This window comes from Leptodactylus fuscus, chromosome 4, assembly GCF_031893055.1.
Source record: "Leptodactylus fuscus isolate aLepFus1 chromosome 4, aLepFus1.hap2, whole genome shotgun sequence".
Classification (NCBI taxonomy): Eukaryota; Metazoa; Chordata; class Amphibia; order Anura; family Leptodactylidae; genus Leptodactylus; species Leptodactylus fuscus.
In genome coordinates, this window is record NC_134268.1 from 3,034,698 (window position 1) to 3,059,171 (window position 24,474).

At 46.9% G+C, this 24,474-nt stretch overlaps 1 protein-coding gene across 2 annotated transcripts in view; it reads right to left on the minus strand.

Moving 5' to 3' along the window:
• Positions 1-1,686: 1,686 nt before the first annotated feature.
• Positions 1,687-24,474, minus strand: part of LOC142200011 (1-phosphatidylinositol 4,5-bisphosphate phosphodiesterase gamma-1-like) — an 89,642-nt gene continuing 66,854 nt past the window's right edge. The window contains exons 18-32 of one of the 2 annotated variants that reach the window (XM_075270003.1): positions 16,983-17,102; positions 16,042-16,225; positions 15,577-15,654; positions 15,398-15,501; positions 15,166-15,259; positions 14,995-15,079; positions 12,162-12,325; positions 11,293-11,389; positions 9,120-9,344; positions 5,806-5,954; positions 5,326-5,440; positions 5,018-5,179; positions 4,369-4,457; positions 3,976-4,160; positions 1,687-3,726 (exon numbers count right to left, since the gene is read on the minus strand). In XM_075270003.1, coding sequence (XP_075126104.1) covers positions 3,675-3,726; positions 3,976-4,160; positions 4,369-4,457; positions 5,018-5,179; positions 5,326-5,440; positions 5,806-5,954; positions 9,120-9,344; positions 11,293-11,389; positions 12,162-12,325; positions 14,995-15,079; positions 15,166-15,259; positions 15,398-15,501; positions 15,577-15,654; positions 16,042-16,225; positions 16,983-17,102 — 1,903 coding nt within the window. In that variant the 3' untranslated portion in view covers positions 1,687-3,674. Of the gene's footprint in view, positions 3,727-3,975; positions 4,161-4,368; positions 4,458-5,017; positions 5,180-5,325; positions 5,441-5,805; positions 5,955-9,119; positions 9,345-11,292; positions 11,390-12,161; positions 12,326-14,994; positions 15,080-15,165; positions 15,260-15,397; positions 15,502-15,576; positions 15,655-16,041; positions 16,226-16,982; positions 17,103-24,474 lie in introns of those variants that run through there. The other variant, XM_075270004.1, reaches the window with a different exon arrangement.

Below are 24,474 nucleotides of genomic sequence, written 5' to 3' on the forward strand. Positions count from 1 at the left end.
GGTAGGGAGGAGGAGCAGGAGCCAGCAGTCTGTACTAGTGGGTGGAGCCTGCAGTCTGTGGTGGAGCCTGCGATCTGTGGTAGGGGGTGGGGCAGGAGCCAGCGGTCTGTACTAGTGGGTGGAGCCTGCAGTTTGTGGTGGAGCCTGTGGCAGGGGGTGGAGCTTGCATTTTGTGGTAGGGGGTGGAGCCTGTGATCTGTGGTAGGTGGGAGGAGCAGGAGCCAGCGGTCTGTACTAGTGGGTGGAGCCTGCAGTTTGGTAGGGGATGGAGCCTGCGATCTGTGGTAGGGGGGTGGAGCCTGCAGTTTGGTAGGGGATGGAGCCTGCGATCTGTGGTAGGGGGGGTGGAGTAGGAGCTTACAGTCTGTACTAGAGGGTGGAGTCTGTGGTAGGGGGTGGAGCTTGCGATCTGTGGTAGGGGGTGGAGCCTGCGATCTGTGGTAGGTGGGTGGAGCAGGAGCCAGCAGTCTGTACTAGTGGGTGGAGCCTGCAGTCTGTGGTGGAGCCTGCGATCTGTGGTAGGGGGTGGAGCAGGAGCCAGCGGTCTGTACTAGTGGGTGGAGCCTGCAGTTTGGTAGGGGATGGAGCCTGCGATCTGTGGTAGGGGGGTGGAGCCTGCAGTTTGGTAGGGGATGGAGCCTGCGATCTGTGGTAGGGGGGGTGGAGTAGGAGCTTACAGTCTGTACTAGAGGGTGGAGTCTGTGGTAGGGGGTGGAGCTTGCGATCTGTGGTAGGGGGTGGAGCCTGCGATCTGTGGTAGGGGGGTGGAGCAGGAGCCAGCAGTCTGTACTAGTGGGTGGAGCCTGCAGTCTGTGGTGGAGCCTGCGATCTGTGGTAGGGGGTGGAGCAGGAGCCAGCAGTCTGTACTAGTGGGTGGAGCCTGCAGTCTGTGGTGGAGCCTGCGATCTGTGGTAGGGGGTGGAGCAGGAGCCAGCGGTCTGTACTAGTGGGTGGAGCCTGCAGTTTGGTAGGGGATGGAGCCTGCGATCTGTGGTAGGGGGGTGGAGCCTGCAGTTTGGTAGGGGATGGAGCCTGCGATTTGTGGTAGGGGGGTGGAGCCTGCAGTTTGGTAGGGGATGGAGCCTGCGATCTGTGGTAGGGGGGTGGAGCCTGCGATCTGTGGTGGGGGGGTGGAGCCTGCGATCTGTGGTAGGGGGGGTGGAGTAGGAGCTTACAGTCTATACTAGAGGGTGGAGTCTGTGGTAGGGGGTGGAGCTTGCGATCTGTGGTAGGGGGTGGAGCCTGCGATCTGTGGTAGGGGGGTGGAGCAGGAGCCAGCAGTCTGTACTAGTGGGTGGAGCCTGCAGTCTGTGGTAGGGGGTGGAGCTTGCGATCTGTGGTAGGGGGGTGGAGTAGGAGCTTACAGTCTGTACTAGAGGGTGGAGCCTGCAGTCTGGTAGGGGGGTGGAGCAGGAGCTAGCGGTCTTTACTAGAGGGTGGAGCCTGCAGTCTGTGGTAGGGGGGTGGAGCCTGCGATCTGTGGTAGGGGGTGGAGCCTGTAGTCTCTGCTGCTGTTTGATCAGAAATCTTCATCCTCACCAATATCTACAACCTGAGTGATGGAGACGGTCTCCATGACAATGCTGTATCTAATCATGTGACGCCGTGTATCTAATCCCATCACGTGTGATACAGTCTTGTAGATACGCACGGACCATGAAGGGAATTAACTCTTTATTATCACCAGTCGTGGCGCTGCTTGCACTTAGACAATACAATTTTCTCTTGATAAATAATTTCTCGCTATTCTTGCGTTTCGCCTTCGTCGCCGCTGCGTGTCACCCCATTAACCCTGCGTAGGACAAGGCAATAAGGCACTCCAGTGTTTTATATGAATGACTCGTGGCGTCCGCTAGGTCAGATTGGGTAAGGCACTGCGGGGGCGGAGCTCACCACTTACCATCTCTCATGGAGGACATTGACTCCCTAATGACCCCCTAGTGCGTGACGCTGCCCCCACCCTGTGACTAGTGGTATAACCCCCTGAGCGCTCCCGATCCTGCCCCGTATATTGCCCTGACATGAAATACAGCAGAAAATGCAGAATATCCTATTGGCGCAGCATCAGTCACCAAGTCCTCACCGATACTCGCGACCTTTGTGTCACATGACCAAGTCCTCACCGATACTCGCGACCTTTGTGTCACATGACCAAGTCCTCACCGATACTCGCGACCTTTGTGTCACATGACCAAGTCCTCACCGATACTCGCGACCTTTGTGTCACATGACCAAGTCCTCACCGATACTCGCGACCTTTGTGTCACATGACTAAAGTCCTCACCGATACTCGCGACCTTTGTGTCACATGACTAAAGTCCTCACCGATACTCACGACCTTTGTGTCACATGACCAAGTCCTCACCGATACTCACGACCTTTGTGTCACATGACTAAAGTCCTCACCGATACTCGCGACCTTTGTGTCACATGACCAAGTCCTCACCGATACTCGCGACCTTTGTGTCACATGACCAAGTCCTCACCGATACTCGCGACCTTTGTGTCACATGACTAAAGTCCTCACCGATACTCGCGACCTTTGTGTCACATGACTAAAGTCCTCACCGATACTCGTGACCTTTGTGTCACATGACCAAGTCCTCACCGATACTCGCGACCTTTGTGTCACATGACTAAAGTCCTCACCGATACTCGCGACCTTTGTGTCACATGACTAAAGTCCTCACCGATACTCGTGACCTTTGTGTCACATGATCAAGTCCTCACCGATACTCGCGACCTTTGTGTCACATGATCAAGTCCTCACCGATACTCGCGACCTTTGTGTCACATGACCAGTGTCTGTCGTCGCCCTAGTCCGAATCTTCGCAGTGATTTATTCATTCCCCGTATTCTGGTCTGATCTTGTCTTGTTCTCCAGTCACCTCCAGAGCTGCAGTCCCCGGTGACGCTGCTTTGTGTTGCGTTGTGAGATGCTTTTGCTGTGACTGGAGCATGGTACACAATAGAGCCGCAGTCTATGACGTGTCCTGGGCGCTGACACACGGTAACAACGTCATCAGCCGTGACAGGAGGGCGTGGTTTTTCTGATACGTAGGTGACGAGGTTGTGACGCTTAGCCCCGCCCCTTACGCAGGAGTATATAAGGCTTGTGCTTTGGGTGCGGTGGTTTCCAGTGTATTTGCGCCATTGTTCTTCATCCGTGTCTCGGTGCCATCTCCATCCCCAACTAGTTTATCGCGTTTCCGGGTCTGTGAGCGCCATGTCCAGAGGTGCCAGCGAGATGGTACAGTCCGACCCCGCCACGTCCATCCACGAGTCTACGCCATCGCCAGCACCGAGCGCTCGAAGCGGTAAAGTGCAGTTCTACGTAGCAGAACCGACCGTAGCGGCCGCGGCGGCGCCGCCATCATTACATATAGATCTATACATTGTGGTGAAGGTAAATCCCAGAGGATGCAAAGCAGCGAAAGAGAAAGGAGGAGGAGCCCTTGGGGACGCCGCCGCGGCCATCGCCACCAGATACTGGATACACCTGGTGCTGGCGGGCGCCGTCTCGGCTTTGCGCCAGTTTTTGTGGTTCTGTGACCCAGGTGCGTATATATGAGCGCCCCGGCAGAGGCTGCGTCCATCACATCAGCCGGCTATACGTGGGTCCCCGTACGTGGTCACATGGGCCCTCTGACGACTCGCCGCCATCCCACATACCGTCAGTTCCGCTTATTCGCCAGCTGCCGGTCTCGCCTCTTCTTTTCCATGAGTCTGAGGGGGAGGGGATAAAACAGATGACATCACTGGCCTGATTGCAGCCTGCAGTGTAAAGCATGGAGGGTTTCATCTGTGTGCGACTGCTACAACTCCCAGTATGTCTTCACCGCTGCAGGCTGGGAGTTGTAGTTCCACTGCTTTACACTGCAGGCCGCAGCTAGAGATGTGGAAATAGGCTTCTATGATGGAAGTGACAGAGGGGCGGGGCTTAGCACACCACAGGAGTCAGCGGGGAGGACCTACTTTCGGTTGCGCACTTCGGTGAGCTCCAGCAGCCTCTCCTGAGCGGCGCGCAGTTCGTCCAGTCGCTGCTGGTATCGGGAGTCGCAGTTATTGGCGCGCTCGTAGCTGGACACTTGGCTGGAGAGTTCGCTGGCGCGGTCGCGGAGCTGCTGGATGGACGTGTAGAGATTCTCATCATCCTCCTCCTGCAATAACCACACACCAGACGTTCAGGCCATGGCCGGAGAATATATTCATGTGCCCCTCCTCTAGGGGGCGCTGACCAGGACATGCTATAGCACTACAACTCCCATCATGCTCCATTCACTTCCATGTGGGATTCAGGAGTGTGCATGCTGGGAGTTGTAGTGTCACATGAGGTGACCCCTGGACCCCATGGTCCCCCCTGCCCACCTTTGCATTGACAATCTCGATGTGCACCAGCAGGGCGGCGAGCTCCAGCTCCTCACTATAGCTGTTTCTTAAGGGTACGGAGCGATAACCTGGAAGACACAAAGGATGAGTCAATGTCGGGGCAGATACCGGAACGTTCCAAATACTATAACAATACTGTATGTATATTAATGCTTAGCTCCGCCCACCAGAGCGTATATACACCAGTATATATAACATGTCACATAATAAGCCACTGGGCGGCCCCGCAGTTACCCCGTCTCTCCCTAAACTCTTTATTTATAGATTAGTTACATTGTCACAAATAAAGTGATTGTTTAGCCCCTCCCCTCTTCTGACCCCACCCCTGAGGATCTCACTTGGGTATATTATTGTATATTGGATATATTCCTAACTTGGATGAGGACGGAATCACTTCATTATTAAACTGGCTACATTGTAACAATAGTGATTTGGCTCCTCCCCCTTTTCAATCCCACCCCTAAGGATCTGAATTATTAGATGAATACATAGGATAAGGAGGAGCTTAGATAGCGCTGATGTTGTCACTTGGGTAAGTTATTGGTGAGTCCATGCCACTACTGTGGGGGCCACTGGAGAGGTAAGTGAGTCCCCCCCCCCCATGAAGCCTCTGCTGTGCGTCTCTCACCTGTCTTTAAGGCCTTGACAGGGAATGTAGCCTGCGCCAGGAAGTTGGGGTCACTGAACATGTCCTCCTCGTACACCACAAACCGCAGGAAGGAAAACTCCGGATTATTGATGTCAAACACGAACTCCTTCATCATCCAGACGGGGTTCAGACCGTTGTCCGCTGCGGGAAGAAAATGGGGGCGCTGATCAGCTCAATGGCTAGATACCAGAATCTGATCACATAAGGGGGGGGGGCGTGCACTAGATCAGGGAGACGCAATGCCCCCCCTCTATGTATACAGGTGTCGGCGCAGTATACGGGCTCACCTACAACATCGCTCTTGTTTTTGCTGTTGTCAAATTCGGATCCGCAAACCTCGACTTCTACGAAGGGACAGACGATGCTCCGGCCGTTTTTGGGGAGATGCCTGGCGCCCAGAATCTGGAATGTTAATAATAGCTGAGACCTTCATGCTTTACACTGCAGCTCTGCTCCATAAGGACACACCAGAGGCTGCTGCCTGTCCCCCATGATTTACTCTGCAGCCCGATTCTTCCTGTACAGACATTTATGGCCCCTCCCCCATGCCATACTTTACACTGCAGCTGTTTTCCGCAGACATAATGGCAGTGATTCTCCTCCGCTGCAGTCCCCGATCCCTTCCAGCTGCCCCCATACTTTACACTGCAGCTGTACAATGATGTGAGCCCTGTAGGAGCCCGGGGCCCCGCTCTGCACCTCTATGCCCCCATCCCCCATGTTGCACTACACCAGCAGGCTCTCCGTCGCCCCCCACTGTCTCTCACCTGGATCTGTACCGTAATGGGCTCCACAATCTTCAGGCTGCTCTTATCAAACGGGTCAAAGAACTCGTCCCTCATGATGTCCGGCTGGAGGACGTAGCCGCTCTGCCCCGCCAGCATGAAGAGCGACTGGTTCAGCTGCATGGGCTTGTCTGACAGACACAGTAAGGGCAGGCGATTACTCCAGTCACATCCAGAGCTGCACATACATACCCTCACGTGTCCCTGTCACCCCTGACTGTGCACTACATCTCCCAGAATGCAGCACAGCAGAATAACACGGGTTACAGAGTCTAAGCTAAGCTTTAGGAAGGATTGTGGATGCAGCTCTAGATGTGACTGGAGGAATATATGTTACAGCATTGGATGCAGATATTAATGTACGGAAGCAAGCAGAAACACCCAGAGAGGACGCAACGTATCCGTATATACAAGGAGAGAGGTGAAGGGCCCGAATATCCTATACAGCCTGGAGCGAGGGGGGCAAATATCCTATACAGCCTGGAGTGAGGGGGCAAATATCCTATACAGCCTGGAGTGAGGGGGGCAAATATCCTATACAGCCTGGAGTAAGGGGGGCAAATATCCTATACAGCCTGGAGTGAGGGGGGCAAATATCCTATACAGCCTGGAGTGAGGGGGCAAATATCCTATACAGCCTGGAGTGAGGGGGGCAAATATCCTATACAGCCTGGAGTGAGGGGGGCAAATATCCTATACAGCCCGGAGTAAGGGGGGCAAATATCCTATACAGCCTGGAGTGAGGGGGGCAAATATCCTATACAGCCTGGAGCGAGGGGGCAAATATCCTATACAGCCGGGAGCGAGGGGGGCAAATATCCTATACAGCCTGGAGTGAGGGGGGCAAATATCCTATACAGCCTGGAGTGAGGGGGCAAATATCCTATACAGCCGGGAGCGAGGGGGGCAAATATCCTATACAGCCTGGAGTGAGGGGGGCAAATATCCTATACAGCCTGGAGTGAGGGGGGCAAATATCCTATACAGCCTGGAGTGAGGGGGCAAATATCCTATACAGCCGGGAGCGAGGGGGGCAAATATCCTATACAGCCTGGAGTGAGGGGGGCAAATATCCTATACAGCCTGGAGTGAGGGGGGCAAATATCCTATACAGCCTGGAGTGAGGGGGCAAATATCCTATACAGCCTGGAGTGAGGGGGCAAATATCCTATACAGCCTGGAGTGAGGGGGGCAAATATTCTATACAGCCTGGAGTGAGGGGGGCAAATATCCTATACAGCCTGGAGTGAGGGGGCAAATATCCTATACAGCCTGGAGTGAGGGGGGCAAATATCCTATACAGCCTGGAGTGAGGGGGCAAATATCCTATACAGCCTGGAGAGAGGGGGCAAATATCCTATACAGCCTGGAGTGAGGGGGCAAATATCCTATACAGCCTGGAGCGAGGGGGGCAAATATCCTATACAGCCTGGAGCGAGGGGGGGCAAATATCCTATACAGCCTGGAGTGAGGGGGCAAATATCCTATACAGCCTGGAGCAAGGGGGGGCAAATATCCTATACAGCCTGGAGCGAGGGGGGCAAATATCCTATACAGCCTGGAGTGAGGGGGCAAATATCCTATACAGCCTGGAGTGAGGGGGCAAATATCCTATACAGCCTGGAGTGAGGGGGCAAATATCCTATACAGCCTGGAGTGAGGGGGCAAATATCCTATACAGCCTGGAGTGAGGGGGCAAATATCCTATACAGCCTGGAGTGAGGGGGCAAATATCCTATACAGCCTGGAGTGAGGGGGCAAATATCCTATACAGCCTGGAGTGAGGGGGCAAATATCCTATACAGCCTGGAGTGAGGGGGCAAATATCCTATACAGCCTGGAGTGAGGGGGCAAATATCCTATACAGCCTGGAGTGAGGGGGCAAATATCCTATACAGCCTGGAGTGAGGGGGCAAATATCCTATACAGCCTGGAGTGAGGGGGCAAATATCCTATACAGCCTGGAGTGAGGGGGCAAATATCCTATACAGCCTGGAGTGAGGGGGCAAATATCCTATACAGCCTGGAGTGAGGGGGCAAATATCCTATACAGCCTGGAGTGAGGGGGCAAATATCCTATACAGCCTGGAGTGAGGGGGCAAATATCCTATACAGCCTGGAGTGAGGGGGGCAAATATCCTATACAGCCTGGAGTGAGGGGGCAAATATCCTATACAGCCTGGAGCGAGGGGGGCAAATATCCTATACAGCCTGGAGTGAGGGGGCAAATATCCTATACAGCCTGGAGTGAGGGGGGCAAATATCCTATACAGCCTGGAGTGAGAGGGCAAATATCCTATACAGCCTGGAGTGAGGGGGGCAAATATCCTATACAGCCTGGAGTGAGAGGGCAAATATCCTATACAGCCTGGAGTGAGGGGGCAAATATCCTATACAGCCTGGAGTGAGGGGGGCAAATATTCTATACAGCCTGGAGTGAGGGGGGCAAATATCCTATACAGCCTGTAGAGAGGGGGCAAATATCCTATACAGCCTGGAGTGAGGGGGCAAATATCCTATACAGCCTGGAGTGAGGGGGCAAATATCCTATACAGCCTGGAGTGAGGGGGCAAATATCCTATACAGCCTGGAGTGAGGGGGCAAATATCCTATACAGCCTGGAGTGAGGGGGCAAATATCCTATACAGCCTGGAGTGAGGGGGGCAAATATCCTATACAGCCTGGAGTGAGGGGGCAAATATCCTATACAGCCTGGAGCGAGGGGGGCAAATATCCTATACAGCCTGGAGCGAGGGGGGCAAATATCCTATACAGCCTGGAGTGAGGGGGCAAATATCCTATACAGCCTGGAGTGAGGGGGGCAAATATCCTATACAGCCTGGAGTGAGAGGGCAAATATCCTATACAGCCTGGAGTGAGGGGGGCAAATATCCTATACAGCCTGGAGTGAGAGGGCAAATATCCTATACAGCCTGGAGTGAGGGGGGCAAATATCCTATACAGCCTGGAGTGAGAGGGCAAATATCCTATACAGCCTGGAGTGAGGGGGGCAAATATCCTATACAGCCTGGAGTGAGAGGGCAAATATCCTATACAGCCTGGAGTGAGGGGGGCAATGGAACCGCAGCACAAAATGAAGGGGAAGTATGAGCGCCGGGTTCTCTTTATATATATCCAGCTCTGGATGTGACTGGCGTATAAGACATGAGGTGACTGCAGCTTTAGATGTGACTGGAGTATACGATATGATACGGTATGTCAGGATCAGTTACACACAGTCATTACATCATCACCCAGCTTTCTACATGCCCTACACACGGGGTTCTGGTCATTACCTGGGGTCTGAAAGTTGAGGGCCACGAGCTGACTCCCACAGATCCACATGGGCAGGGGGTCGTAGTTGGAGGAGTCCAGGCGCTGCCCTTTGGGGTAGACGCGGCTGAGCTGGCGCCGGTTGTATTGCAGGAACTTCTTGCCCTTACTGCGGCTGGCGTACTTCTCTGCCTTGGTCTCAGGAAAGGAGGACATGTCCCGGTAACACGCCTTCTCCGTGCCGATCTCTGCAACACAGCGTATATCAGGACTGTATGGCGGTATAATATGGGCAGTGCATGGCGATGTAATACAGGTAGTGTATAGTGGTATAATGTGACGGATGCCGGTATAATATGGGCAGTGCATGGCGATGTAATACAGGTATTGTATAGTGGTATAATGTGACGGATGGCGGTATAATATGGGCAGTGCATGGCGATGTAATACTGGTAGTGTATAGTGGTATAATGTGACGGATGGCGGTATAATATGGGCAGTGCATGGCGATGTAATACAGGTAGTGTATAGTGGTATAATGTGACGGATGGCGGTATAATATGGGCGGTGCATGGCGATGTAATACAGGTAGTGTATAGTGGTATAATGTGACGGATGGCGGTATAATATGGGCGGTGCATGGCGATGTAATACAGGTAGTGTATAGTGGTATAATGTGACGGATGGCGGTATAATATGGGCAGTGCATGGCGATGTAATACAGGTAGTGTATAGTGGTATAATGTGACGGATGGCGGTATAATATGGGCGGTGCATGGCGATGTAATACTGGTAGTGTATAGTGGTATAATGTGACGGATGCCGGTATAATATGGGCAGTGCATGGCGATGTAATACAGGTATTGTATAGTGGTATAATGTGATGGATGGCGGTATAATATGGGCGGTGCATGGCGATGTAATACAGGTAGTGTATAGCGGTATAATGTGATGGATGGCGGTATAATATGGGCGGTGCATGGTGATGTAATACAGGTAGTGTATAGCGGTATAATGTGACGGATGGCGGTATAATATGGGCGGTGCATGGCGATGTAATACTGGTAGTGTATAGTGGTATAATGTGACGGATGCCGGTATAATATGGGCAGTGCATGGCGATGTAATACAGGTATTGTATAGTGGTATAATGTGATGGATGGCGGTATAATATGGGCGGTGCATGGCGATGTAATACAGGTAGTGTATAGCGGTATAATGTGATGGATGGCGGTATAATATGGGCGGTGCATGGTGATGTAATACAGGTAGTGTATAGCGGTATAATGTGATGGATGGCGGTATAATATGGGCGGTGCATGCCGATGTAATACAGGTAGTGTATAGTGGTATAATGTGATGGATGGCGGTATAATATGGGCGGTGCATGGCGATGTAATACTGGTAGTGTATAGTGGTATAATGTGACGGATGGCGGTATAATATGGGCAGTGCATGGCGATGTAATACAGGTAGTGTATAGTGGTATAATGTGATGGATGGCGGTATAATATGGGCAGTGCATGGCGATGTAATACAGGTAGTGTATAGTGGTATAATGTGATGGATGGCGGTATAATATGGGCGGTGCATGGCGATGTAATACTGGTAGTGTATAGTGGTATAATGTGATGGATGGCGGTATAATATGGGCAGTGCATGGCGATGTAATACAGGTAGTGTATAGTGGTATAATGTGATGGATGGCGGTATAATATGGGCAGTGCATGGCGATGTTATACAGGTAGTGTATAGTGGTATAATGTGATGGATGGCGGTATAATATGTGCTCTGGATGATGCTATAATATTAGGCAGTGTAGAGTGATATTATGGACACTACACTCCCCTGTATACTGTCCCGCTGCTATAGTGTACCATATACTAGTATACATTATATACATCTACATGACACTACACTTAGGAATGTGCCCGCTCAGGTGGTATAATATAACAGGGGGGGTTGGCAGGATGCCGGTACTACACAAGTGGCTGCCCGCGGGTCACACATCTGCTGGAAACAGGGTGACTCTGCCTGACACCCACCACATTACCACAGGACACTACTGAAGGGGGCGCTCTGCTGACTACTCAATGTTTCATTACCCAAATTCTGTACATTTACTATCTGGTGTGACTTGGCGCAGGCAGTTGTGCCCCCAGTGGTTGTGTCTGGTACTGCAGCCTGAGCTCTTACTTTCTTCATCAAAGGGCACGGGGCGGCAGTAGACGACCAGCTCCGACAGCTCCAGCGCAATCTTCTTCCTCCGCTCCATAATCTTCCCCTCCTGCATCTGTAAGAACAAGATATTACATGAGACGCCCGACGTGACCTGGAGCTGCAGATGGGATCACATGTAGTGGAGCCGGACATGCTGCAGATATGGGGGTACAAATCTATACGGTGTGAGGTCAGAGCTGTCTGTGTGCCGACCTTCTCCTCCCGCTGCTCTACCACCACCACTGTATACATCGAGAGGTTTGGGATAGGGGGGCTGCCGGCTGCAGGTGACCCGCTCCCTACCACGTTATATTACAATGCTGGCATCCACGGCTCTGATTAAGGCTACATTCACATGTGCAGTTCTGGCTTTGATATACAGAGGATCTTTCTCCACCTCCAGCAATCCTGACACAGTTGGAATTTTCTGTCTTGACCCCACCGCTCCTGAGCTATCAGTGCTGGTAGTTTTGGTGCCTGAAAAGTGAACTCGACTCCCTATTGTCAAGTGGGTGATGTCAGACAGGATCGGGCAGAGAGGTGGGGCTCAGAGCTCCAATCAGAGACAGTGTCAGAGCTCTGGGTAACACACGTTACATTAGGAAGTCTGGTTCACAAATCCCACACCAAAACTACCATTACTCATTGCTCAGGAATGGTGGGGGGACAAAAGAAAAGCTTCCAATGCACCAGAATCAGGCTGAGGTTTGTGAAGGTGGTGAAAGTTCCATATCTGACCATTGTGCAGCAATGAGAGGAGCTCCTGCCACCTCCTATGTTGTGCTGTTGTAAGCAGTGCCCCCTTGTGTACAGGAGATGTGTTACAGATTTATCAGTGACCTCACCCGGGCGTCTGCGTTCTGAGTGGCCTCACGGATTTTTGCAATCCAATCGTTCAGCTCCTCCTGAGAATCAGCCGCCACATCCAGCGCCTGAGACGGGTGCGACATCTGCTGGGAGTGGATGGTGAACATATAGGGGCGGGGGCTGCGGCCTTCCTTGGATAGGACTGTGAAGGGGGGAGATAAGATGGTCACCCGCCAGAAGAGTTATACCCAACCTTCCTAGAGTCTTACACATTTGGCACGTCAGTCATCAGCTCTGCCTGTCAGGAGTGACAACCCCTGCAGAAGCTGTGGTGGTAGCGACATAGGTTGTCAGGCAGAGACTAGTATAACATATACAGATATGGCTCGATATACGGCTATATTGTATATGTCTATGATACAGTGTTATATGACCTATACAGATATGGCTCGATATACGGCTATATTGTATATGTCTATGATACAGTGTTATATGACCTATACAGATATGGCTCGATATACGGCTATATTGTATATGTCTATGATACAGTGTTATATGACCTATACAGATATGGCTCGATATACGGCTATATTGTATATGTATATGATACAGTGTTATATGACATATACAGATATGGCTCGATATACCGCTATATTGTATATGTATATGATACATTGTTATATGACATATACAGATATGGCTCGATATACGGCTATATTGTATATGTATATGATACAGTGTTATATGACATATACAGATATGGCTCGATATACGGCTATATTGTATATGTATATGATACAGTGTTATATGACATATACAGATATGGCTCGATATACGGCTATATTGTATATGTATATGATACAGTGTTATATGACATATACAGATATGGCTCGATATACCGCTATATTGTATATGTATATGATACAGTGTTATATGACATATACAGATATGGCTCGATATACGGCTATATTGTATATGTCTATGATACAGTGTTATATGACATACACAGATATGGCTCGATATACGGCTATATTGTATATGTATATGATACAGTGTTATATGACATACACAGATATGGCTCGATATACGGCTATATTGTATATGTATATGATACAGTGTTATATGACATATACAGATATGGCTCGATATACGGCTATATTGTATATGTCTATGATACAGTGTTATATGACATACACAGATATGGCTCGATATACGGCTATATTGTATATGTCTATGATACAGTGTTATATGACATACACAGATATGGCTCGATATACGGCTATATTGTATATGTCTATGATACAGTGTTATATGACATACACAGATATGGCTCGATATACGGCTATATTGTATATGTCTATGATACAGTGTTATATGACATACACAGATATGGCTCGATATACGGCTATATTGTATATGTATATGATACAGTGTTATATGACATACACAGATATGGCTCGATATACCGCTATATTGTATATGTCTATGATACAGTGTTATATGACATATACAGATATGGCTCGATATACCGCTATATTGTATATGTATATGATACAGTGTTATATGACATACACAGATATGGCTCGATATACGGCTATATTGTATATGTCTATGATACAGTGTTATATGACATATACAGATATGGCTCGATATACGGCTATATTGTATATGTATATGATACAGTGTTATATGACATATACAGATATGGCTCGATATACGGCTATATTGTATATGTATATGATACAGTGTTATATGACATATACAGATATGGCTCGATATACGGCTATATTGTATATGTATATGATACAGTGTTATATGACATATACAGATATGGCTCGATATACGGCTATATTGTATAAGTATATGATACAGTGTTATATGACATATACAGATATGGCTCGATATACCGCTATATTGTATATGTCTATGATACAGTGTTATATGACATATGAAGATATGGCTCGATATACGGCTATATTGTATATGTATATGATACAGTGTTATATGACATATACAGATATGGCTCGATATACGGCTATAATGTATATGTATATGATACAGTGTTATATGACATATACAGATATGGCTCGATATACCGCTATATTGTATATGTATATGATACAGTGTTATATGACATATACAGATATGGCTCGATATACGGCTATATTGTATATGTCTATGATACAGTGTTATATGACATATACAGATATGGCTCGATATACGGCTATATTGTATATGTATATGATACAGTGTTATATGACATATACAGATATGGCTCGATATACGGCTATATTGTATATGTCTATGATACAGTGTTATATGACATATACAGATATGGCTCGATATACGGCTATATTGTATATGTATATGATACAGTGTTATATGACATATACAGATATGGCTCGATATACGGCTATATTGTATATGTATATGATACAGTGTTATATGACATATACAGATATGACTCGATATACGGCTATATTGTATATGTCTATGATACAGTGTTATATGACATATACAGATATGGCTCGATATACCGCTATATTGTATATGTCTATGATACAGTGTTATATGACATATACAGATATGGCTTTATATGCCTCTGCCTGCTGCCCTCTAGGGGCAGCCCCCTTAAACATCATGTATGACTTTTTCAACACGCCAAACCAGTAAATCTAACAGAATCCCAGCTGTGGACAGCGCTGTTTCCATCTGCTTGGATCTCATCAGCACAGTGTAGGGAAAACTGGTTTGGCCCCAAGTGGAACGAAAATGGCTTTGTAAGTCTCCACACGCCTGTAAAGGGGCTCGCTCCTGATATTATCCCCAGAACATTGAGAGTAGAGCCTGTCTGCCACCGCCGGCACTCACCGATGTGGCAGGAGGGGACGTCTATAAAACCCTTCAGGAAGTTCCCCAGGGGGCTGTTCTCTGCAGACTGACCAAAGAACAAAGACTGGAAAAAAAGGAAAGAGGTTAGTGATGGGGCCCCCAGGAGCCCCCAGGAGCCCAACCAGACCCCAGGACTAGTCCATGTCTCACCGTGTCCTCCTGCTCTGTCACCGTCGCATTGATTTCCTCCACGTAGTTTGCCGGGAACCAAAGCTGCTTCTTCCCCCCGTAGTCACCGCGCCACCTGCAGGTCAGAGGTGAGAACCGCAGGGTCAGAACAACAATCTCCCGCCCAGCCAGAGCCACCTAGTGTACGTGGTGTTACATAGGACTGCCGGTCACAGCTACATATGGCGGGTCCCGCGCACGTTCCTGAACTCACCAGCCGCCTTCCTGCTTGTCCACGTTGTGTATAATGGACTGTTTACAGAAGGAGAGCTCGTCCTCGCGCTGGGCCTTGTAGTCGTACAGCGCCTTCACCATGCACTGGGGGGACAGAGACAGGTCAGCCATGTTGTCAGGGGTCACTACGTCCCCCACAGAGGGGTCCTTATATCTTACCCTGGATGTCGGCATCTTATTGGCCTCCACATACAGATGGGGGGTCCGAACCTCGTACAGTGCCCCATAGTCCAAGTCCTGAAAGAGATGGGAATAATGTCAGGCAGAGGGGGTTACACGGGAGGGGGAACTTCCCCAATACCCAGAATAACAGTTTTTTAAGGATTTATTTTCTGTTTCTTAAAGTTTTTTTGTATTTTTTTTAATCTCCAGTGATATAAATGACATCTGTGTAATACCTCATCTCTCCTGCGGAGGCGCTGCAGGGAAACGGGTCACTCGCTAAGGCTCCCCAGATTCTGGCTTATTGCTCAGGACACCCCGGGACACCCGCCCTCCTGTAAGGAAATACTGCTCGGCCTCCTGGCACAATGTGCTGTCCTGAGCAGTGACCAGGAGGAGTCACAATACGCTGGGCAGTCCCTACACCTGCAGACAGGGGGCAGCAGTCATCAGGACACTCACCGCTGTCCCCATCTTCTCCAGAGCCTCCTCATTGATGGGGTAGCGCAGCTTCATCTTGCGGTACAGCGGGTGCTTCTCGTAGTAACTGACCAGGTCCACTAAGCTCTCGAATTCTGCCGAGCTCCCCAACATGAAGAGGCGCCCCTCCTGCTGGATGCGGCAGTGCTTGATCTTACCCTCAGCCCTTGGGGGAGGGGGGGATAGAAAATAAGAGACTAGTATGGAGAAGCGGGGTAGCCTGGGGGAGGGGGAGTGGTGTACAGTGGTGGGGAATGGGGGGGTGGTATACAGGCCCCGGGGAGGAGGAGGAGGCGGTATACGGGACCCGGGGAGGAGGAGGAGGCGGTATACGGGACTCGGGGAGGAGGAGGCGGTATACGGGACCCGGGGAGGAGGTGGGAGGAGGCGGGTATACAGGCCCCAGGGGAAGGTGGTATACAGGACCCGGGGAGGAGGTGTTAGGAAGCGGTATACAGGCCTGGGCGGAGGAGGCGGTATACAGGCCCCCAGGGAAGGGGGGGAGGGAATAGGCGGTATACAGGACCCGGGGAGGAGGTGTTAGGAGGCAGTATACAGGCCTGGGAGGAGGCAGTATACAGGCCTGGGGGGAGGAGGCGGTATACGGGACCCGGGGAGGAGGCAGTATACAGGCATGGGAATAGGAGGTGGTATATAGGCCCCGGGAGGAAGGCAGTATACAGACCTAGGGGAAGGAGGCGGTATAGAGGGCCTACGGGAGGAAGAGGCGATATACAGCCCCTGGCCTCCTGACCCTCCCCTGATTGGCATGGTGGAAGTTACCTACAGCCACCACTAGGGGACGTCACTGCATTGGGATTTTTTTAACTGCACTATGTCTGCAGTTAGTGCTGCCCCTGGTGGTGCCCGAGAGAACATCATCATGTCCTTAACTCCTCCCCCTTCTGGGCAATAAATCTCACCTGAAGGAAATGGCGTATGAATTTGGATCACTCCGTTTCCGCACCAGGAAGGCGCCATCTCTGGGCACTCTCATTAACATGTGCTCCGCCTGCAGACGGGTGAGGCTGGCGTGGTACCATCTTCAAAAATATAATGCTTAGATACAGCAGCACATCAGCCACAATCACACAAGATTAGATACATGGCTTAGTACACAACGGACATACATACAGAGCTCAGCAGACTGAGAGGATTAGATACACAGCTCAGTATACAGTATCACACAGGATAGGATTAGATACACAGCTCAGTATACAGTATCACACAGGATAGGATTAGATACACAGCTCAGTATACAGTATCACACAGGATAGGATTAGATACACAGCTCAGTATACAGTATCACACAGGATAGGATTAGATACACAGCTCAGTATACAGTATCACACAGGATAGGATTAGATACACAGCTCAGTATACAGTATCACACAGGATAGGATTAGATACACAGATCAGTATACAGTATCACACAGGATAGGATTAGATACACAGCTCAGTATACAGTATCACACAGGATAGGATTAGATACACAGCTCAGTATACAGTATCACACAGGATAGGATTAGATACACAGCTCAGTATACAGTATCACACAGGATAGGATTAGATACACAGCTCAGTATACAGTATCACACAGGATAGGATTAGATACAGCTCAGTATACAGTATCACACAGGATAGGATTAGATACACAGCTCAGTATACAGTATCACACAGGATAGGATTAGATACAGCTCAGTATACAGTATCACACAGGATAGGATTAGATACACAGCTCAGTATACAGTATCACACAGGATAGGATTAGATACACAGCTCAGTATACAGTATCACACAGGAGAGGATTAGATACACGGCTCAGTATACAGTATCACACAGGGTAGGATTAGATACACAGCTCAGTATACAGTATCACACAGGATAGGATTAGATACACGGCTCAGTATACAGTATCACACAGGGTAGGATTAGATACACAGCTCAGTATACAGTATCACACAGGATAGGATTAGATACACAGCTCAGTATACAGTATCACACAGGATAGGATTAGATACACAGCTCAATATACAGTATCACACAGGATAGGATTAGATACACGGCTCAGTATACAGTATCACACAGGGTAGGATTAGATACACGGCTCAGTATACAGTATCACACAGGATAGGATTAGATACACGGCTCAGTATACAGTATCACACAGGGTAGGATTAGATACACGGCTCAGTATACAGTATCACACAGGATAGGATTAGATACACATCTCAGTATACAGTATCACACAGGATAGGATTAGATACACAGCTCAGTATACAGTATCACACAGGATAGGATTAGATACACAGCTCAGTATACAGTATCACACAGAATAAGATTAGATACACAGCTCAGTATACAGTATCACACAGGATAGGATTAGATACACGGCTCAGTATACAGTATCACACAGGATAGGATTAGATACACAACTCAGTATACAGTATCACACAGGATAGGATTAGATACAGCTCAGTATATAGTATCAAACAGACAGGATTAGATACACAGCTCAGTATACAGTATCATACAGGATAGGATTAGATACACAGCTCAGTATACAGTATCACACAGGATAGGATTAGATACACAGCTCAGTATACAGTATCACACAGGAGAGGATTAGATACACAGCTCAGTATACAGTATCACACAGGATAGGATTAGATACAGCTCAGTATATAGTATCAAACAGACAGGATTAGATACACAGCTCAGTATACAGTATCATACAGGATAGGATTAGATACACAGCTCAGTATACAGTATCACACAGGATAGGATTAGATACACAGCTCAGTATACAGTATCACACAGGAGAGGATTAGATACACAGCTCAGTATACAGTATCACACAGGATAGGATTAGATACACAGCTCAGTATACAGTATCATACAGGATAGGATTAGATACACAGCTCAGTATACAGTATCACACAGGATAGGATTAGATACACAGCTCAGTATACAGTATCACACAGGATAGGATTAGATACACAGCTCAGTATACAGTATCATACAGGATAGGATTAGATACACAGCTCAGTATACAGTATCACACAGGATAGGATTAGATACAGCTCAGTATACAGTATCACACAGGATAGGATTAGATACACAGCTCAGTATACAGTATCACACAGGATAGGATTAGATACACAGCTCAGTATACAGTATCACACAGGATAGGATTAGATACACAGCTCAGTATACAGTATCACACAGGAGAGGATTAGATACACAGCTCAGTATACAGTATCACACAGGATAGGATTAGATACACAGCTCAGTATACAGTATCACACAGGATAGGATTAGATACACAGCTCAGTATACAGTATCACACAGGATAGGATTAGATACACAGCTCAGTATACAGTATCACACAGGATAGGATTAGATACACAGCTCAGTATACAGTATCACACAGGATAGGATTAGATACACAGCTCAGTATACAGTATCACACAGGATAGGATTAGATACACAGATCAGTGTACAGTATCACACAGGATAGGATTAGATACACAGCTCAGTATACAGTATCACACAGACAGGATTAGATACACAGCTCAGTATACAGTATCACACAGGATAGGATTAGATACACAGCTCAGTATACAGTATCACACAGGATAGGATTAGATACACAGCTCAGTATACAGTATCACACAGGATAGGATTAGATACACAGCTCAGTATACAGTATCACACAGGATAGGATTAGATACAGCTCAGTATACAGTATCACACAGGATAGGATTAGATACAGCTCAGTATACAGTATCACACAGGATAGGATTAGATACACAGATCAGTATACAGTATCACACAGGATAGGATTAGATACACAGATCAGTATACAGTATCACACAGGATAGGATTAGATACAGCTCAGTGTACAGTATCACACAGAATAGGACTAGATACACGGCTCAGCATACAGTATCACACAGGATAGGATTAGATACACAGCACAGTATACAGTATCACACGGGATAGGATTAGATACACAGCTCAGTATACAGTATCACACAGGATAGGATTAGATACACAGCACAGTATACAGTATCACACGGGATAGGATTAGATACACAGCTCAGTATACAGTATCACACAGGATAGGATTAGATACACAGCTCAGTATACAGTATCACACAGGATAGGATTAGATACACAGCTCAGTATACAGTATCACACAGGATAGGATTAGATACACAGCTCAGTATACAGTATCACACAGGATAGGAGTAGATACACAGCTCAGTATACAGTATCACACAGGATAGGATTAGATACAGCTCAGTATACAGTATCACACAGGATAGGATTAGATACACAGCTCAGTATACAGTATCACACAGGATAGGATTAGATACACAGCTCAGTATACAATATCACACAGGATAGGATTAGATACAGCTCAGTATACAGTATCACACAGGATAGGATTAGATACAGCTCAGTATACAGTATCACACAGGATAGGATTAGATACACAGCTCAGTATACAGTATCACACAGGATGGGATTAGATACACAGCTCAGTATACAGTATCACACAGGATAGGATTAGATACACAGCTCAGTATACAGTATCACACAGGATAGGATTAGATACACAGCTCAGTATACAGTATCACACAGGATAGGATTAGATACACAGCTCAGTATACAGTATCACACAGGATAGGAGTAGATACACAGCTCAGTATACAGTATCACACAGGATAGGATTAGATACAGCTCAGTATACAGTATCACACAGGATAGGATTAGATACACAGCTCAGTATACAGTATCACACAGGATAGGATTAGATACACAGCTCAGTATACAGTATCACACAGGATAGGATTAGATACAGCTCAGTATACAGTATCACACAGGATAGGATTAGATACACGGCTCAGTATACAGTATCACACAGGATAGGATTAGATACACGGCTCAGTATACAGTATCACACAGGATAGGATTAGATACACATCTCAGTATACAATATCACACAGGATAGGATTAGATACACAGCTCAGTGTACAGTATCACACAGGATAGGATTAGATACACAGCTCAGTATACAGTATCACACAGGATAGGATTAGATACACAGCTCAGTATACAGTATCATACAGGATAGGATTAGATACACCGCTCAGTATACAGTATCACACAGGATAGGTTTAGATACACAGCTCAGTATACAGTATCACACAGGATAGGATTAGATACACAGCTCAGTGTACAGTATCACACAGGATAGGATTAGATACAGATCAGTATACAGTATCACACAGGATAGGATTAGATACACGGCTCAGTATACAGTATCACACAGGATAGGATTAGATACACAGCTCAGTATACAGTATCACACAGGATAGGATTAGATACACGGCTCAGTATACAGTATCACACAGGATAGGATTAGATACACAGCTCAGTATACAGTATCACACAGGATAGGATTAGATACACAGATCAGTATACAGTATCACACAGGATAGGATTAGATACAGCTCAGTGTACAGTATCACACAGGATAGGATTAGATACACAGCTCAGTGTACAGTATCACACAGGATAGGATTAGATACACAGCTCAGTATACAGTATCACACAGGATAGGATTAGATACACAGCTCAGTATACAGTATCACACAGGATAGGATTAGATACACGGCTCAGTATACAGTATCACACAGGGTAGGATTAGATACACAGCTCAGTATACAGTATCACACAGGATAGGATTAGATACACAGCTCAGTATACAGTATCACACAGGATAGGATTAGATACAGCTCAGTGTACAGTATCACACAGGATAGGATTAGATACAGCTCAGTATACAGTATCACACAGGATAGGATTAGATACACAGCTCAGTATACAGTATCACACAGGATAGGATTAGATACACCGCTCAGTATACAGTATCACACAGGATAGGTTTAGATACATAGCTCAGTATACAGTATCACACAGGATAGGATTAGATACACAGCTAAGTATACAGTATCACACAGGATAAGATTAGATACACAGCTCAGTATACAGTATCACACAGGATAGGATTAGATACACAGCTCAGTATACAGTATCACACAGGATAGGATTAGATACACAGCTCAGTATACAGTATCACACAGGATAGGATTAGATACACAGCTCAGTATACAGTATCACACAGGATAGGATTAGATACAGCTCAGTATACAGTATCACACAGGATAGGATTAGATACACAGCTCAGTATACAGTATCACACAAGATAGGATTAGATACAACTCAGTATACAGTATCACACAGGATAGGATTAGATACACAGCTCAGTATACAGTATCACACAGGATAGGATTAGATACACAGCTCAGTATACAATATCACACAGGATAGGATTAGATACAGCTCAGTATACAGTATCACACAGGATAGGATTAGATACAGCTCAGTATACAGTATCACACAGGATAGGATTAGATACACAGCTCAGTATACAGTATCACACAGGATAGGATTAGATACACAGCTCAGTATACAGTATCACACAGGATAGGATTAGATACACAGCTCAGTATACAGTATCATAAAGGATAGGATTAGATACACAGCTCAGTATACAGTATCACACAGGATAGGATTAGATACACAGCTCAGTATACAGTATCACACAGGATAGGATTAGATACACAGCTCAGTATACAGTGTCACACAGGATAGGATTAGATACACATCTCAGTATACAATATCACACAGGGTAGGATTAGATACACAGCTCAGTGTACAGTATCACACAGGATAGGATTAGATACACAGCTCAGTATACAGTATCACACAGGATAGGATTAGATACACGGCTCAGTATACAGTATCACACAGGATAGGATTAGATACACGGCTCAGTATACAGTATCACACAGGATAGGATTAGATACACAGATCAGTATACAGTATCACACAGGATAGGATTAGATACAGCTCAGTGTACAGTATCACACAGGATAGGATTAGATACACAGCTCAGTGTACAGTATCACACAGGATAGGATTAGATACACAGCTCAGTATACAGTATCACACAGGATAGGATTAGATACACAGCTCAGTATACAGTATCACACAGGATAGGATTAGATACACAGCTCAGTATACAGTATCACACAGGATAGGATTAGATACACAGATCAGTATACAGTATCACACAGGATAGGATTAGATACAGCTCAGTGTACAGTATCACACAGGATAGGATTAGATACAGCTCAGTATACAGTATCACACAGGATAGGATTAGATACACAGCTCAGTATACAGTATCACACAGGATAGGATTAGATACACCGCTCAGTATACAGTATCACACAGGATAGGTTTAGATACACAGCTCAGTATACAGTATCACACAGGATAGGATTAGATACACAGCTCAGTATACAGTATCACACAGGATAGGATTAGATACAGCTCAGTATACAGTATCACACAGGATAAGATTAGATACAAAGCTCAGTATACAGTATCACACAGAATAGGATTAGATACACAGCTCAGTATACAGTATCACACAGGATGGGATTAGATACACAGCTCAGTATACAGTATCACACAGGATAGGACTAGATACACGGCTCAGTATACAGTATCACACAGGATAGGATTAGATACACGGCTCAGTATACAGTATCACACAGGATAGGATTAGATACACAGCTCAGTATACAGTATCACACAGGATAGGATTAGATACACAGCTCAGTATACAGTATCACACAAGATAGGATTAGATACAACTCAGTATACAGTATCACACAGGATAGGATTAGATACACAGCTCAGTATACAGTATCACACAGGATAGGATTAGATACACAGCTCAGTATACAATATCACACAGGATAGGATTAGATACAGCTCAGTATACAGTATCACACAGGATAGGATTAGAAACAGCTCAGTATACAGTATCACACAGGATAGGATTAGATACACAGCTCAGTATACAGTATCACACAGGATAGGATTAGATACACAGCTCAGTATACAGTATCACACAGGATAGGTTTAGATACACAGCTCAGTATACAGTATCACACAGGATAGGATTAGATACACAGCTCAGTATACAGTATCACACAGGATAGGATTAGATACAGCTCAGTATACAGTATCACACAGGATAGGATTAGATACAGCTCAGTATACAGTATCACACAGGATAGGATTAGATACACAGCTCAGTATACAGTATCACACAGGATAGGATTAGATACACGGCTCAGTATACAGTATCACACAGGATAGGATTAGATACACAGCTCAGTATACAGTATCACACGGGATAGGATTAGATACACAGCTCAGTATACAGTATCACACGGGATAGGATTAGATACACAGCTCAGTATACAG